The sequence below is a fragment of the Rhineura floridana genome, chromosome 21 (genome assembly GCF_030035675.1).
Source record: "Rhineura floridana isolate rRhiFlo1 chromosome 21, rRhiFlo1.hap2, whole genome shotgun sequence".
Lineage (NCBI taxonomy): Eukaryota > Metazoa > Chordata > Lepidosauria > Squamata > Rhineuridae > Rhineura > Rhineura floridana.
This window is the reverse complement of record NC_084500.1, coordinates 1,898,638-1,916,733: the sequence shown is the minus strand read 5'-3', so window position 1 is coordinate 1,916,733 and position 18,096 is coordinate 1,898,638. Positions and strand designations below refer to the sequence as shown.

Genomic DNA, 18,096 nt, shown 5'->3' with positions numbered 1-18,096 from the left:
TCACTTTAAAGAAACGCTATACCATAACATTGTGGACGAAATGGCCATTTTTAAAGAAAAGCTATGCCATAATGTCGTTTACAAAAGCCCCTTTGAAAAGAAAAGCTGCCTCCTAATATTGCTGATAAAAGAGTCACACTTTAAAGCTGTTGACGTCGTTTACAAAATAACGTAACGTGATTTACGTAACGCGACACAAACAAGCGTAACGTAAATAAACAACGTCATTCAGCGATAAAATCCTAGCAATGGCGGCAACGGCTCCTCACGGGGGGGGAGACTGGGGTGGGTCGGTGGGTCCCTCTCCTTGCCCCCCAGCGCCACCCTCACCTGGGACTCCGCCGCTTCGCTCTCCGGCCTTTCGCTTTCGCCGCCCGCCGTCGCCGCCGCCTTAAACTTGTTCCTCCTTCCGGCCCCTCCGCCCACTGGTCCAACCGCTTCGACGCGCTTGCGTCACTTCCTGTAGGCGTACGGGCGTCCGCCGGCGCCCGAGCGACCCGAGCACGTGACGGAGGCTGGCAGGTAAGCAAAGCCCACACGAGGATTGTAGAGATAGGAAAGAAGTTAGAGCGGAGGTGGTGGTCGGCTGTTTCCTTCCGCGTCCCGTTCGTGTTTGCGTTGGGCTGTCAACGCCCACTTTTGTCTTGGCGCCGCCCACTGTGCGCCACCCAACCCAAAAGGGCCCGATGGCCAAACGGGAAAAATGCCCCCCAGCCTTGATGTAGGTTAAGTTGTTGTTATGTGCCTCAAGTTGATCACGACTTATGGCGACCCTATCAGTGACCTCCAAGAGCAAAAGTCGTAAACCACCCCGCTCAGATTGAGTTCTAGCTATAAATAAACGTGGATAGATACTGGAACCCTTTTAACACATGAAATGTTTTTTTAAAATGTTTGGTGTGTTTCAATGTATGGGAATTGTTTTATTTGTGGAACTATTTTTTCATTGTTTTTGCAATGGTTGTTAGCTGTTCTGTTTTGATGATTGTGTATATTGCTTGTTTTAACCTGCCCAGGGGCACCTTAAGGTAAAGGGTAAGAAATCTAATACATTAAATAAGAAAGCCAATATTAAGGGATGGTTTATTTGTGGGATGGGGGGATGGTGCAAATGTAATATTCTATACACCTATGCAGTTGTAAGGCAGCTTGTATTAATAAATGGTGTTACTTCTGTTAAAGCTGTGTGCCCAGGCCAAAGGCCCATCACATCCAGCAGTGGGGAGCCCGCAAGCAGCACATGAACACAACAGTGCTCCCCTCCCTTGTAATTCCCAGCAGCTGCTATTCAGAGGCAGCCCACCTCTGACACTGATGGAAGCCATTGATAGCCATACCCTCCTGCATGGATTTCTCTGGACCCCTTTTAAAGCCATCCAAATTCCCTGCTGTCACTACATCTTCTGGCACCAAACTGCACCTGCACACGACGCTGCCTTATACCGGATCAGGCCCTTTGCCCATTTAAGAACATAGAACATAAGAACATAAGAAGAGCCTGCTGGATCAGGCCAGTGGCCCATCTAGTCCAGCATCCTGTTCTCACAGTGGCCAACCAGGTGCCTGGGGGAAGCCCGCAAGCAGGACCCGAGTGCAAGGACACTCTCCCCTCCTGAGGCTTCCGGCAACTGGTTTTCAGAAGCATGCTGCCTCTGACTAGGCTGGCAGAGCACAGCCATCATGGCTAGTAGCCATTGATAGCCCTGTCCTCCATGAATTTGTCTAATCTTCTTTTAAAGCCATCCAAGCTGGTGGCCATTACTGCATCTTGTGGGAGCAAATTCCATAGTTTAACTATGCGCTGAGTAAAGAAGTACTTCATTTTGTCTGTCCTGAATCTTCCAACATTCAGCTTCTTTGAATGTCCACGAGTTCTAGTATTATGAGAGAGGGAGAAGAACTTTTCTCTATCCACTTTCTCAAGGCCATGCATAATTTTATACACTTCTATCATGTCTCCTCTGACCCGCCTTTTCTCTAAACTAAAAAGCCCCAAATGCTGCAACCTTTCCTCGTAAGGGAGTCGCTCCATCCCCTTGATCATTCTAGTTGCCCTCTTCTGAACCTTTTCCAACTCTATAATATCCTTTTTGAGATATTTCTTCAGCCTTGCATCCTGTTCTCCTCTCGACTTGCAGCAGAGCTCCAGGATCTCAAACAGACCTCCATGCCTCATCTGCAATGGCCATTGTAACTCACACTTTGTCACATATGCAGCAGATGATTTCAAAACATTCACATCTGGCTTTCTTCAGCTACTCATTACATCACCCGAAAGAATGAAGGAACATTAAGCTAAAATAAAGAGTCTGCGTGGTGTAGAGATTAGCACATTGGTCTAGGACCTGGGAGACCAGAGTTCAAATCCCCACTTGACCATGAAGCTCACTGGGCAATTCTGGGCCAGTCACAAACACTCAGCCTAATCTACCTTACAGGATTGTTGTGAGGATAAATATGGAACTTTGTAGGAAAGGTGGGGTATAAGTAATAAATACAAATAAGTAAATAAAATAAAATTGTAGAGGTCTGTGTCCAATGCTGGCATCTAAAATGTTTGTTCTGCCTCCTAGAAAGCGGGTGGACATGACCCCCAGCCCAGCTTTTAGGGTTTGTCAGACATAAGAAGATAATTGTGAGCTACATTAGACAGTGACCATAGTGAGATAATTTATTGCACATTACTCAAATACAACATGTTGAAATACAAAGTATACATTACATAAAGGGGGCCTGGGATGGCATACTTGAATGTTTTCATCATAGCAATATCCACCGTTTGAAGACCAAGAATAACTCCCACCTTCCAAATCCTGTTACATCTCAGTTTTATTCAAAAGGCATTCAAGGTCGTAATGCTGGGTAAAATATACCCCTTTAAAAATGACTTTTTTAAAAAAAACCTTAACAGTCATAATGAAATCATTTACCAAAAGGAATATGTTCAGAACCTTTTTACTTCTCCACAGAAAAAAATGTCAGACTTTTACTGGGGAGGGAGAGGGATGAGAACGTTTCAAGTCCGCAAAACCCATGTCTACTCACTTGGTAAGTTCCATGATGTCCAGTGGGGCTTACTCACCGAGCAGAAGGCTATCAATGGCTACTAGCCACGATGGCTGCATGCTGTTGCCAGTATGAGGTGGCATGCCCTGAATTACCTATTTGGCTGTGGAACCAGAGTGCAGAGAGTGCTACTGATTTGGCTTTCCCAAGACATTTTCTTCTTGAGGCGTAGAACCAGATGGTGCTCCCCTGTCGGCCTACTACAGGAGCCAGAACTGGGTTGGCAGTTGACTCTTACTTCAGTCCCAGCAACAGGATTGGCATCCTCCAGCCCACCTGAAAGCAACAGACTTGTTTTAACGGTTGCGTGGGACAGGCCGTGTAGCTCTATCCTCTGATTATGGGGAACAGCTGCTGAGGAACAGCCAGTGGGCTTCCACCACTGCCCGCACCATCAGGCGACTGAGGCGACCACCCCACTCTCCCTAATCCTAGGGCCGGCCCTCCATAGGTTGGTGCCTGTGAATCTCTCTCTCTCTCTCTCTCTCTCTCTCTCTCTGTGTGTGTGTGAGTGAGTGAGTGAGTGAGTGAGTGAGTGAGAGAGAGAGAGAGAGAGAGAGAGAGAGGGAGAGAAAGAAAGAAAGAAAGAGAGACAGCACTGTGTCCTAAATTGTCTCTGAAGAACAAAGCTGTGCTTTGGGGGGGGGGGCAGATCCAAGTTGAAACAGCCCCAACTGGCCCTGTCTCCGACAGTGCACCGGTCTTGATGCTGATGCGGGAGTTTTAAAAATCAAGGGTGCAAAGCGCTTCCCCACTACATTTCCAGGGTTGCCACAATGGCCAGAGCCAACCTCAGGACAACAGTGGGGCTGTTGCACCACTGACTGACCCGACACAGCCAAGGAGGCAAAGTCATCAAGAGCCTGTTCAAGTCCTTGGCAATCCGACCCTAAGCTCCGGACAAGCCAGCTTGGAGCCGTCACACATTTTACGCAACTGGCGCTTCTGGCGGTGCTCTCCCAGGCGCATGATTTCTGCGCAAAGGAAGCACGGCCGCCGCCAAGGCTCGATAATTGGGCACTGACAGCCGCTGGAGGCAGCGGAGAAAGTTCCAAAGGGGACAGGAGGGGTGGGAGAAGCCAGGACTAGGTTTGAGAAACCTGAACGGAACCCATTTAGATTCAGAGCCTTCTAGGCTTCATACTAGGACAACTGTCAGGCCAGCCCCCTGACAAATACCAAAGCCTGGGAGGCAGCTTTCCCTCTTCAACAGCTCCAGAGGTTCAAGCTGCCCTTTTCAAGCAGTGCCCACTCCTCCACAGACCTCTCAAAACATACAGAATCAGCAAGGGGGGGATCAGTCCAGCCCTATAGCTTGAAGGCACTGCAAGCGTTTCACATTTTCACAAAAGCCTTTTTGTCAGGGAAAAGGAGATTTGGTGCAGAAAAAACGGGCCGCTACTCTTAACTCATCCATCTCGATTTCAGCAAATATCAACCGAGCCAAGAAAACAGCTGGCCTTGCTGCTTCTCTGGTTTCTGTGGGAGCATGCTCTCATCCCTGGAGAAACATACCTGTTATCTCTGGGTTGAGACAGAGTCAGACCCAGTTTCTGTGCTGACAATGTCTTCTAGCCTTGAGATATGGGGCTGGCTCAAGGCCTCTGCAAAGTGACCTACCCAGGTAGAGAAGCTTTTACCCAGCTCAACCACCCAAAGCAAACAGCAGGCACAATTTGTTTTTGCAAACAGCCGTTATTTCCAAATTCCTTAAGGAACGCAATCTATACGGTCTGGACACAGCTTAAAAAACCAAACTACCCTTTTTTTGGTCAGAGAAGTGGAAATAAATTAAATTTCAACGCATAAAATAACTCAAACACATAAAATAATTAAGTAATACAGACTCATAAATAAATCAGGGATTTTCACACACATATACAAAGAGAGAGAGAGAGAACGTTCAGGCATTTCTACACAGAATTAACTTTATGAATTACTTCTGAAACCTCAGCATCTTTGAAAAGTACTCCGACCTGTTCTGAAGGTCATAACATGCCAGCAGGAGTGGAAGTTGTGCAAAAATAAAGTGCTGCTGTGCTGACACCAGGTGGATGCATAACAGCCAACCATTTCTTAGGGGGCAAACAAACTCTGGAGGATTGTGCAACAGTGTGGTGCACCGTGTTACCGCTACAGGCCATCTCTGCTCTCTGCAAGTACAAGCAAGTGAGGGACCAGCACAGGCTATAAAGGCTTGACCTGCAGGGAGTTAGATGTGCATAAAAGCCCTTGAAAACAAACCACACAGGCTGGCACCTTCCTTCACTGTGACTCTGCGTGGTACCCACAGTGACATCCATCCTTCCAGAAGGATTTCTCTTCTTTGAAGCAAGAATCGTGGGACAGTAGTTTGCTGCATAGGTAGGGAGGGCAAACTCTCCTGCCGAGGGAGACTCCAGCACGTTATCAGCAAAGCCACACTTCCCAGAATGCAGGACACGGCAGCGGCAGCAGAGACAGCCAATCAGCCGGCTCTCTTTCCACGCCCCTCGTGCTCACCACCACGTGATCTTGAATTCATAAATGGGGCGCTTGCAGTAGTAATGGTTGATCAGGTGTTTGTCGCAGACCCCGATGCACTGGTGGTCCACCGTGATGCCCCAGCTAGAGAGGTCCGTCACGATGCAATGGAGGAGGTCGTAGACGTCCGCCACAGCCTCCCACGGCCCAAAGGACACGTCCACCTCGCAGTGGTGCTCAAAGAGCTTGGCCTCCCCTTCGCTCCTCTCAAAGCGCAGAGAGTTGAACAGTGGGCACTCGTATGGCGTGATGGGCATCTCCTCCTTGAAGACACAGATCTTCAGCTTGGCAAACCGGGCCTTCCTCTGCATGGCCCTCAGCTTAGCGATTTCCACAATCCGCTCCAAGTGGTCTGAAAAGCAAGAGAGGAGCAAGACACTGACACTGCCCAAGACAGGGAACTGCCGTAAGACTGCTATGCACAGCCTTCCCCAACCCGCTGCCCTCCAGATGATCTGGACTACAACTCCCATCAGCCCCAGCCAGCACAATCAGGCTCCCACTTTCCCTAGTAACATATGACTGTGCTGGCTGGGGCTGATGGGAGTTGTAGTCCAAAACATCTGCAAGACACCAGACTGGGGAAGACTGGCTTAGCGTATCGTCATCGGCAAACTATTTTATTTTTACAAAAAGGCACAACGGTGTTCCCCAAGCAAGACTTTTTTTGGGGAGGGGGAGGAATGAAATAATTGTGCCTTTTTTAAAAAAGAAATATTTTATTATTTTCTTTTCTGCCAATTTGCTACCAGGTTCAAGGTTCGTCTTTTTATTTTATGTTCCAGTATTTATTAATTTAGACCGCACCACTTCTAAACTCACATTTGGCCCATCACAAGGCCTGCGGCTGAAAATCCAAAGGTCGCTGTAGGCGAGCAGACATACAATGCAACATGGGGCCCAATCCACCAAATGGCTCTCACATACAAGGACCCCTAAAATGAAGAGGAGCTGCACAAAAAACACAACTCTTACCAAGGTAAAGTTGTCTCTGTGTAAGAAATTATATAGAACAGGGCTATGTTGATGTGTCAGCTGTTGGCATTAAAACACCAACACATGTTACAAGTGACCTGAAACCAGGGGAGGGGGGGACAGACAGAAGGGCAATCTATTCTGCCCTCTGCTGATTCCTCCTCTAGAGGGTTTGTTGTTTTTGCGGGCTTTCCTCCTCCCATTCCTCCTCCTCCTGCCTTTGTTCTCAGTTAGATAGTAAAGGCTCCCTTGGCGGAAGCTCTTTGTAGGAATAAACCTTTGTTCTTGCAACTACCACTCTTAACAGAACAGTTATTTCTGCACTCCACTGCAATATATACATATGAAAACTCTTAACACCAATCTGCATCCAAACAGCATCATTCCACAGTGACTGGATCCCCTTTTCATTCTTTGTTTTGGGCTCTTGCTAACATTTTGTTCAAACTGACTCCCAATTTCAAAGCACCCCGGCCTGCCATGAGACAAGACCGCAACGCCACCACTGCCCTCCTTCCAATTTACCTTTGTAATAGGGCATTAAGCCCAAAAAAGCCTGCCGGACTTTCTCTCCTTTAAGAGGCTGGAGCTCTTCTAGATGATCTAGCAATGGTCCTATGGAATAATACTGAGCTTCCTTGTAAACTGACCTCACACGTTCCCTCGGAGGCAAATCGCCAGAGCGCAGAAAGTTCAGCACGTCCCTAAAAACAGAAAAAGTAAAAAGAAACTTGCGTAGATCCGACAGCTATCCGTTCTCCTTTCCGTCCCCTTTCCATGAGGCAGCAAGCAATGCATTCAAATTCCTAAAAATTAGGGCATAGCATTTAACAGACTAATCAGTTAGATGACCTGATCAATTTTTTTTTAACTGAGTAAAAAGGTAGCCTTGACTGATCGCATGGCAGGTTTTTATTTTGAAAGAAATGAAAGCAAATACCAATAAAATCATGGTTCTTAATAACAGTGTGTAGAGGCAAACCTTTTTTTTAAAAAGAAAAAATCCACGTTTGAACATAGCCACAGAAAATTGCTACGTAAAAATCTGATCCACAGAGATAAGTCAATAAGCAAAGTAATAAAAAATTCAGTACCAAATCTGAAATTTGGATTTGGGTGGAACTCTAGCACATCCTTAACCGTAGCCCAAGGACACATACCCAAAGAATGTTCCATCTCTGTCGATAAAGTATCTGCCCTCGGCATCCGTTGGGATATAATGCCGGCCACTAAACATGGCCGCCAGCATGGTGTCTTCATGGTGCCGCAGTGTCGACAACCTGGTAGTGAAATGAGTCCCTCCAACGTTCAGGGGAACCACTTCGGGGAACTGGAAGGAACAGACAAATCCTAAGAGGCTTGTAGAATTTGGCACAGCATGGAAAAAGTGGAGAGTGTGAAGTTTTTCTCCCTCTTTTATAATACTGGCTACGGCCATACTACCCTGAACACGCCCGATCTCATCGGATCTCGGAAACTAAGCAGGGTCAGGCTTGGTTAGTACTTGGATGGGAGACCACCTGGGAACACCAGGTGCCGTAAGCTTAGAGGAAGGCAATGGGAAACCACCTCTGAATACCTCTTACCACGAAAACCCTATGAATATATCCAAAAAAGGATCATTTGATCACCATAAGTCGTAATCAACTTGAAGGCATACAACAACAACTTATAATACTGGAACAATACAGGGTCATTCTGGAAAGCTCACTGCTGCAAGATATGGCAACGGCTGCTGGCTTAGAGGGCTTTAAAGGGGGATAAGACAAATTCATAGTGGAGGAGAAGGAGGAGAAGTCTAGCAGACTGCATTTCATTTATTTAAGATAGTTTATATCCTGCCCTTTCACTCTCTTAACTGATTTAGTTACAAAATAAATGTTTTTAAGAAAAATGTACCATGAAACAGTTAAAAAAAAAAGTTGAGATATACAGCAGATATAAAAGGAGGGGACAGGCCTCTAGAACATCAACCCAGCAAGTCAAATGCTTTCCAGAGCAGAAATGTCTCCCCTGGACAGCAGACGGCAAGGGAAGTGGAGGCCAAGCAGACTCCATCATTTAGCTCAGAGGTGGGGAACCTTATCCAGCCCAAGGGCCACATTTCCTCATAGGCAACCTTTCAGGGGCACAGAGAAGAGAGGAGGGGGTGACCTGGGGAGAATGTCTTAGTCCGAGGTCGGGAAACCCTTAGTGGCCAGAACATCTAAAAGTCCAGGGTATATATATTAAATCCAAATTGGGTTTGTATGTTTTGATTTGTGGACCGCTTCTACCTATCTATACAAATCCAAAATGGTTTTTTTATGTCTTGATTTGTAGAAGGCTTCGCTCGGTCGCTCAGTGGATAGATAGATTTGGTTGCTTATCCATCCTTCACCCTAAGGCCCCAGGGCGGGTTACACCCATTTAAAATTCAATATTAAATTTTTTTAAAACAAACAGCAATTGCAAAAAATGGATGGGTTTTGAAAGCGTACATCTCAGCTGTCAAAGGCCAGGGTAAAGAGACGTGTCTTCAGCATACCATGGAACTATATAAGAAAGCTGTCAGATGCACCTCGGGGGGGGAATTGTACACCCTAGGAGCTGCCACAGAGAATGCCCTCGCCTGACCCACCCCCCAAGAGTGCACCCCATCCTTCAAGCTTAGAATAGGTTGCAAAAACAACCAGTCAGTAAAATGGCAACATTTCAATGACAACAGCAACAAAAAAGTCCCTTTATGACTTGACCCACCTCACCCCAAAAAAACCCACCCGCACACACAGACACACCAGCCCGAATGCAAAGCACTGTTTCCGAAAGAAGGTGCCCCTGGGCATGCCAGAGTGACAAGGGGGTGTTAGTGGCATAGACTCACGAACCTGCTGAGGAAGGAGAGGCAGGGAGTGCCCTGCTTGGGTCGCCGTGGGAGTGGCTGGCTCTTGAGAATCATCCTCTGCATCCGAGCTCGACATGACATCCCCCAAGCGTCCGCTCACTTTGCTCTGTCCCGTGACTACAACCATCCCTCTGGCTCTCGTCCCCAGGTCTGCTGGGTGGGCAGCCGTGGCAAAGCTAGAGGAGAGATGAGGACCATGTTCAGTGGGAGGGAGGGAGGGAAAGACGGGGCTTCCCCTAATCAAAGCAGGCCACAGACGGGCAGCAGAGATGCTCCAAGCCAACCCTTGAGGGACAGCAGAGATGCTCCAAGCCAACCCGCGGAAGTGAGTCACAGGATGGTTATCATTTGCTGCTAGTCAGAAGCACACAGGCATGCGCCAGGAGGGATCCACTTTGCACGGCAACCCCAGGAAACCTCTCCATCGGATTTTGCAGCCAGAGATTCCCTCACGGAGGCGGCTGTCATTGGCTGCCTAACTGGCTCAACCTGCTTTCAAAGGCTGCAGGGCTATCATTTGCTTGCTCAAATCAGGTATGTTGCTGGGGACACCTGCTGCCGTGTAGCCATTTGGCGCTTCCCACAGCTGTCAGCCAAAGCCGTTGACTGGTTCGGCCCGGGCTCGGCCACTCCCCACCCCTCGTGGTTCCCCAATACCACAGTACCCTGTCTCAAAACAGTCTAAAGGACATCTTCCTGGGCAGATCCTGTAATCGCTAGCAATTTGCAGAGTTCCAACGGCATTACCAATAGTGATGAAACTGCACAACTGACACAAATGGAAACCACAGCTGGAAAAAAGGTTTGGGGACAGCACGGGCACAGAGTATTCAAATAAAGCCAGGTGGCCAGATTTCAGCATTTGATTCAATTAGAAAGAGGTGGGGAGGGGGTCCGTTTTCAGGCTTATTTAACCTGGGTTCTGAGGAGCATGCAGTGATCGCTGAAACTGCTTCTTACAATCATTTCATTTCTTGATCAGCAAGGAACCAGCACTGGAATAAAGGAGTTTACCTAAACATGTAAAAAAAAAAATCTATGAAGCTGGACCTTTCGTGATGAGGTCAGCTTGTAATGCAGTACACATTCCCAGCACCTGTATCTCCTACTGAAGAACACACAAACTAACTATTTCTGCTCCAGAAGAGATTTAAAGGGAGGGGGGCATACACAATCAGGCAATAAACCTCCTTGCCCTTTTTTTTTTGCAGATTTCTACTCACATCATCAGTTTCGGATGCCCAAACTGGTATGCTTAGGACTTGCGATGGTCCGATGCAATCTTCCCTGATGACAAAACTACCCTTCTAAATTGAGCTTGAAAGACTCATCTAATTGATTCCATTAGATGGGAAGATGTTACAAATCGCTTAGCCCATTAGGTTACTTCCTCATAATGCCTTAACAAGCACTTTTGTCACCTCTCCACATAATTGGATAAACAGGCTGTTGCAGTTAAAAAAAATAAATCTTGTAGCACCTTACAGACCAACACATTTATTATGGGATGAGTTTTCCTGGACTCCAGTTCAAAAAAGTTGGTGGTATAAATAAATTTAATTGTCTTTAAAGTGTCACAAAAGTCTTTGTTTCGTTCCCCCTTTGAATCTTTCCAATGTCAACGATGACACAGAACAACCTACCAATAAAACTGTTTTTGCTTTATTTATAAAGACATATACCCTACCAATTCCCCGCCTCCCCTTCATTTTTTTAGTGCTGCTGGAGAACATCAGACAGAAATCTCACAGCTACTATGGAAGACCTTCTCTTTTTACAGGGGAAAAATATTCCAGCCAACATTCAACTGTCCCAAATGTCTGGCGGTGCTTTAAAATGCAATGCTGGCGCTTAGCAATTTGAAGGATTTCTCCAGCCCTGATCCTGGCATGTTTTGTTGTACATTAAGCATGATCCCAAGGACACAAGAAGCTATGCCCTTCGATGGTGAGCCTCTGAGTGGGCCAAGGGAATATCTATCAAAACCTCCTAAAAAGAGTTACACAGGAGGCCACAGGAAGGGGCTGGCTCCTCCCAACAGCACAGGGATACACCAAATTTCAAAATGGAAAGACTGTAGCTCCGTGATAAAGTACAGGTTTTGCATATAAAAGGTGCCACATTCAATCCCAGATAGGGCTGGGAATCATAGAACTTCTCCCTGATGAAGTTCACCTGACGCCAACATTGTTATCTTTTCGGCACCAGATCAAGACTTTTCTTTTCTAACAGCATGTGCTGTGCTCTGACCCCAGGCCTTTTACCTTGTCTATCTATGCTTCCTTGTTTTAAATTTGGTATGTTTTTTTTTTAATTGTATATTTCTTTGTAATGTTCAATGTTTTTAATTTCTGTAAACCGCCGAGAGAGCTTTGGCTATGGGGCGGTATATAAATGTAATAAATAAATAAATAAATAGAATCATAGAACAGTAGAGTTGGAAGGGGCCCATAAGGTCATCAAGTCCAACCCCCTGCTCAATGCAGGAATCTCTCCTGTCTGAAACTGCTAGTCTGCCTACTTTCCTATGTATGTAGAAGACCAAGAGTGACTGGGTGCTTACAAACCGGTCTTCAGAGACTGTCTGTCTTCTGATCCACTGCTGCCCACGTATCAAGCGGGCTACAGATCTTTATGAAACACATAAAAGGCAATAGAGGCGGATCCATGGGGGGAAATGGGGCACCGCCCCACCAGCCTTAATCAGCCCTCATCCAGGGCCCATCTGCCTTCTTACTTACAGTCAGCCCAGAGGATGGTCCTGGCTGTCAGCATCCTCCTCCGTAGGCTCAGGTTTGCCCATGTAGAACTCAATAGTCAGCTCTGCCTGTCCTTGGCTCTGACTCCACCTGCGGTCTGAGTTCCCTGCCCTGCCAGTCCTCATGGGCAGCAGCCAAAGCTGCATAAAGGGTTAGCAAAATTATCACAAAAGGAGTCCATGGTCATCCCGTCTACCTGGATTAGCAGAAGCAACTGTTCAGAAGAAGTAACAAACAAACCTAAACCATGCTGGGCAACTCCCTGCTCTTTCTTTGGCCATAAGGGACCAAAGGAGGTTTCCTTCCTCCTTGGTTGTCCAGGGGGAGCTAAGCACAGATCACAACACCATCCCCTCCTTGGCCCACAGGGTCCTGAGCGCAGGTGCACCAATTATATGTACAATGAGAGGCAGGAGGGCTCAAAGCTGTTTCTCAGCTTGGTGTCATGACAAGTCACACGCCACTCTGCTCGCTGAAGTTGTGGTTGCAGCACGCAACTTGCAACAGGAGAACAGTGCCACCCACCCAACGGCATGCCTACAGCGGGCATCGTCAGCTCAAGAGAAGGGGAACTGAGCTCTCTCCCCTAACCCCCTCCTAACAGGGCACAGATTCCCATCAGAGCTTTGTAGCTCCAAGCAGCGCAAACGACTCTAAAGGAAGTAGCAGCGCACAGCCTTTTCTGCTAACTAAGTGTGGCGTGGTGATTAGTGCGCTGGGCGGCCCAGCATCAAATCCCCAAAGCTCACTGGGCAACCTTGGGCCAGTCGCTGCCTCTCGGTCTAACCTACCTCACACTGCTGCTGGGAGGATAAAGTGAGGGCAGGCCGTTTTGCCACCTAGAGCTCCTTGAAGGAAAACGAGGATACAAATGCAATAAATGAAGTTTAAAAAAATAATCCCTGCCCAGAGGAAAGAGGGGTGGGGAGAGACGTCACGCACAGCCCCCCACTCCCCAGACAAAAAGCACAGAAGCCCCAAAGGCAAGTAAAGGCACGCTGCCTCCCTCTCTCCACCTCCAGAGCAATGGGGCAGTGAGATCCCCAACTCAAAGAAAAGGGAGGGACCACATACTGGCCCCACCCACTTCCTCAAGCTTGCATTCCCAGATGTTGCTGAACTACAACTCCCACAATCCCTGTCCATTAGGTGGCTGGGGCTTACAGGAGTCGGGATCCCAGCAACATCTGGGGACCCAAGCTTATTTATTTTTTAATTTATTATCACACTTATATCCGCCTTTCCTCGAAAGCAGCGGTTTCCCAGACTTTTCTTTCCAATGGACCCTTTTAAAATTGCAGATGGTCTTGGCAGGCCACTGAACGAGGTTTCAGCCTGCTGTAGCAACTGTAATGCACCGTGCCAGATGCCGTTTTATGTTTAATTGTGCTGTTAATGCTTCTTTCGTCTCTTGCCGTGCATGTTATTTTATTACATTTGCATTCCATAGAGCTCAAGCTGTACTATAACATTCCAGTGCCTGGAATCCGTGAGTGGATGGATGGGAAGGAACAGGCTGAAGTTGAATCCTGATAAGACTGAGGTGCTACTCGTGGGAGACAAGGGAAGGCTGGGAGATGTTGACCTGGTGTTCGACGGGGTGAAATTGCCCCTGAATGACCAGGTCCGCAGCCTTGGGGTTGTTCTTGATTCCAAGCTGTCCATGGAGGCTCAGATTTCGGCAGTGAGCCGGGCAGCTTGGTATCAATTACACCTCATTCGTAGACTGCAGCCCTACCTTCCTGCTCATCAGCTCCCACTGGTGGTACATGCCCTGGTCACCTCTCGGTTGGATTACTGTAATGCGCTCTACGTGGGGTTACCCTTGAAAACAGTCCGGAAATTACAACTTATACAAAATGCTGCGGCTCGACTACTTACAAACGGTCGCCGCCGGGAACACATCACCCCAGTGTTGTTCGACCTACACTGGCTCCCAGTTATTTTCCGGGCCCAATTCAAGGTGTTGGTATTAACCTTTAAATCCCTATACGGTCTCGGCCCAGTTTATCTGATGGAGCGCCTCCAGCGCCACCAACCATGCCGCCCAACAAGATCAGCCACACAGGACCTTCTCTCAATCCCGTCAACTAAAACAGCTAGGTTGGCGGGGACAAGAGAGAGGGCATTTTCAGTGGCGGCCCCCACTCTCTGGAACTCCCTCCCGTATGACCTTCGACATGCCCCTTCCCTGAATGTATTCCGCCAAGCTTTGAAGACCTGGCTCTTCAGACAGGCCTTTGGGACTTACGGGGAGGGTTAAATTTTTACGACGAATAGCCTACTACTCTGTACTGGAACTGTTTTATTGTTTTATTGTATTTTATGATGTATTTTATTATGATGTAATGTATTGTTGTTAAATTGTACGTCGCCTAGAGTGGCCATTGGCCAGATAGGTGACCCACAAATTAAATTATTATTATTATTATTATTATTAACATAAGGAATAAAAGAATCAATGGAAATACAAGAAAGAATCGATATGAAGACTGAACGCAGAACGCTGCGGACTGCCCAAATGAAGCTTGGGAACGAAAGAGCTCAAGGTGGCGTACATGCTTCTCCCCGCCTCCTCATTTCATCCTCACAACAACCCTGTCAAGTAGGTTAGGCTGAGAGGCAGCCGTTATCTGGCCTCCCAAGGTCACCCGTGAGCTCCATGGCTGAGCAGGGATCTGAACCCTGGTCTCTCCCAGGGCCGGGTCCGATTACTCTAGCCACTACACCACCACTGGCTCTGTGTTGGGGTATAATGGGGGGAGTGGGAGGGGGGAGGCTTCGCCCTTTTTTCTGCCCCCCACCCCAGAACTGTGGGTGAAGAAAGAGTGAAGCCTCCCCCCATCCCACTCCCCCCACCCCCATAACGGCTCCCTCTCTCCATCCCACCCAGAAACTGGGGAGAAGAAGGGCTTTCCTTTCGCTGCCCATGGGTCAAACCCAATGAATTGGTTTTTTGGGGGGGGGTGTCACAGGATGATCCCCATTACTAAAGTGCAGCGAGGCTCCACCCAAAAGAGGCGCTATTACGACTTACCTACCTCCGCAGACCAAATGAGGAAAAGGGGGCGGGGCCATCACACATGCTCCGTTGCAGCCCCCTCCAAGAAGGGGGAGGAGCCAGGTTGCCACAGCAACCGCCCCTCCATCGCACTTACCTGTCTTGTTGTCTCTCCGTGGGGCAACGGCGGCGGCGCTCCTCCTCACCGCGTCCCGCCTTAAATAGGGAAAATATTTCCCCCGTCCCTCGGACGCCCCTCATGCGAGGCCCACCACCACCATCTCCGTGCCTGTCAGATTCTGCGCATGCGCGCCCCCCCCATCCGGGTATTTGGGGGTTGACAGCGGAGGAGGCAGCTCGAGAGAAAGTGGGCAATGGGGGCGTGTCAGAGTGACAATGCCCCCCCCGAGGATCCTCCGATTGGCTCAGGCCGACGTAAGGCGGGGAACAATCTCTCACTCTCTCCCCCTCCCATGGCGACAGGAAGCAGGGGAGGCCTCCCTCCCGCCGCTTCCTTGTTACCATGGAGACAGAGAGGGTCGTCTCCCTCTCTCAGTCGGCTGAGAGAGCGCCATCTTGGTTCCTCCCGTCACCATGGCAACGGGATGCAGGCCTCTTTGCCTTGGGCCTTTCGTAGTGATGGAGAAGCGACCTCGTTCCTCCATCTTTCCCCGCAGCGAGATTGCCTGACAGGTAGAAACGCTGCAGCTTACGCTTTCCACAGCATGAAGACACGCTGGGAAGGGGGAAAGCTTTCCCTGATTAATTTCATTCATTTATATTTATATTCATAAATATGAGTATAAATATGTGTGGAGCCTTTGAGTGTCGGTTTTTTGAACAAAAATTATAGGCCACTTAATCAGAAAACTCCCAAAGTGGTGTACATAATAAAGTTACCAATATCACAGAGATAAAATCAACAAAACCTAAAAAAAACACGCCCAGATATACGTAATTAAAATGTTTCAGGCTTGCTGAAACAATGTCAGTTCACAAAGTCACAAAAATGATGTATACAGCAGTCTAAAAAACTGATAGTGGCAGCAGTGTTAAACAAAAGCCGAGAGCTAGGTTGGGACTAGGGGTAGGTGAGAAATTCTATTCAGTTTGCATTTCCAGCCGAACCTATCAAATTTGCACTTTCTGAAACAATAAGGGAACTGAAACACAGCCATCCTTTGAAACTGGAGCATATTCAAATTTTGCAACGCAGTTCTCCAACCAATGTTTTCAAAAATGCGTATGTTGAGAGGAACTGTGCATAAAAATACGAGTAAAAATAACATGCTGAAATGCATTATATGACAAGACATGGTTTGCATTAGTCAAAACTGCCTACAAACATGGGTTTATTAGGAGAAATTTGCACTAACATGCTGGAGAATTTTCATGAGCACTTTTTTTTTTTAAGTAAATTGCTGCAGAAGTGGGGGGAACTGAATTTAAGATTGGAAAAATGAGAGACTGAGATAATTGAAAAGGATAGATCCTTCCATCCTTAGTTGGGACTGACAGCTTTGCTAACAGTGAAGACCTTATTTAGGAGAAGCCTGTTATATAGCTCTTGAAAGTTCCACCTCCCTACCAGAATTAAAAGGTTTATGAGAGGAGTGAAGGCTCCTGGCCCTTTCATTCTTGTGTGAAAATGGGGCAAGAGATCCTATGCCTTTTTGATAAAGAGAATTCAGCAGGGTTCCCCAGATTATAGATGCAGGTATGATGAGTTCTGGTGTATCAGGCAGCTAATGGAACAGCACAGAACCCTAATTTAGGGGAAAGTTGACAATCATATATAGAAGAGATTTTTGCTGTACTGTTTCTCTGCCCAAGATGTTGTGCTGTTTTTTAAAAAAAAAAATCTGGAGGGCACCAGATTGGCGAAGGCTGTGCTAGCAGCTATAAGTCTTTAAATGTGAAAAAAAAAATAGTGACCAATTTTCTATTATCTTGGATGTTAATGAAACACACAATTTCCAAAGCAGTTTTTCTCCTTCCTTCCACCAGAGGTTGCCCTACACCATCTTTTGCTGAACTTTGGCATATTTGATGAATTCTTTGGCTTCCTTTAAGTTTTTTAACAGTTCAGGGAATTGATGTCTCTTTACAGACTCCATGTTTAGCACTCTAGCATGTCCTTGTTGGAAAAGAGGAATAGAGGTACTATTATCCATCAAATTTTACAGTAGTTTAGGAGGGGTGAACACAGGATTATTTTCATTCCATACCCACAACGGAAGAGCTCAGCTGGGCAATGACTACTTTGCTTCAGGGGAAAGCAAGACTTTGCACCCTGGTTGAAATCTGACATTCTACCACGCTGGCCACCTAAGTGAGCAGATGATATAAGGAAGTGAAACCCTTTGACATTAGACTGCCTGGATCTTTGATAACTGCACAGAAAAAATGATTTCTTTTGAAGGTGCATCTCTTCAAAGCCCTCTGGTCTCAGAGCCACAGGGTTAGAGGAATATAGGGTGCCTTTAACCAAATTTGGCATGGGCTGATGTTTTCAGCAGTGAGCCTACTTTTGTTGTCATGTCTAGTTCCACGTCCTCGGCCACCACCAAGCCTCAATTCACTCCACACTCGTCCCCAACGCTAGAAGGTAAAGAAAACGTTTTGAAGTTTTCATCCAGCCCACCAAACCACTTGTCTTATCCAAAGGACCATCTGCTCCCATGCAAACCTGCCTTTTCTTTAGGATCTGTGTCAGGAAGCCCTGCTCTGGGTGCCAGTGGTTTCAGAGGTGAGCCAGGTGGTGACCACAGCAGGGTATTCTTAGGGGTGGCACCCCTGTTGTGGAATGATCTTGTCCCCAGTGAAACTCACCTGTCCCTATCTTTGTCTTCACACGGTGCTGAACACAAAAATGATGGGTTACAGGA

General features: G+C 47.4%; 1 protein-coding gene and 1 non-coding gene across 2 annotated transcripts in view; one reads left to right on the top strand and one right to left on the bottom strand.

Annotated features, from left to right (window-relative positions):
• The window catches only part of RABGEF1 (RAB guanine nucleotide exchange factor 1), a 39,647-nt gene extending 24,129 nt beyond the window's left edge, over positions 1-15,518 (bottom strand). Inside the window, 5 exon segments of the mRNA XM_061605423.1 lie at positions 5,864-5,941; positions 7,215-7,268; positions 7,725-7,894; positions 9,432-9,624; positions 15,366-15,518. Coding sequence (XP_061461407.1) covers positions 5,864-5,941; positions 7,215-7,268; positions 7,725-7,894; positions 9,432-9,624; positions 15,366-15,469 — 599 coding nt within the window. The 5' untranslated portion in view covers positions 15,470-15,518.
• On the top strand, positions 7,991-8,109 carry LOC133374550 (5S ribosomal RNA). The gene has a single exon (XR_009759918.1). It is a non-coding gene; the product is annotated as a 5S ribosomal RNA (ribosomal RNA).
• Positions 15,519-18,096: the final 2,578 nt, after the last annotated feature.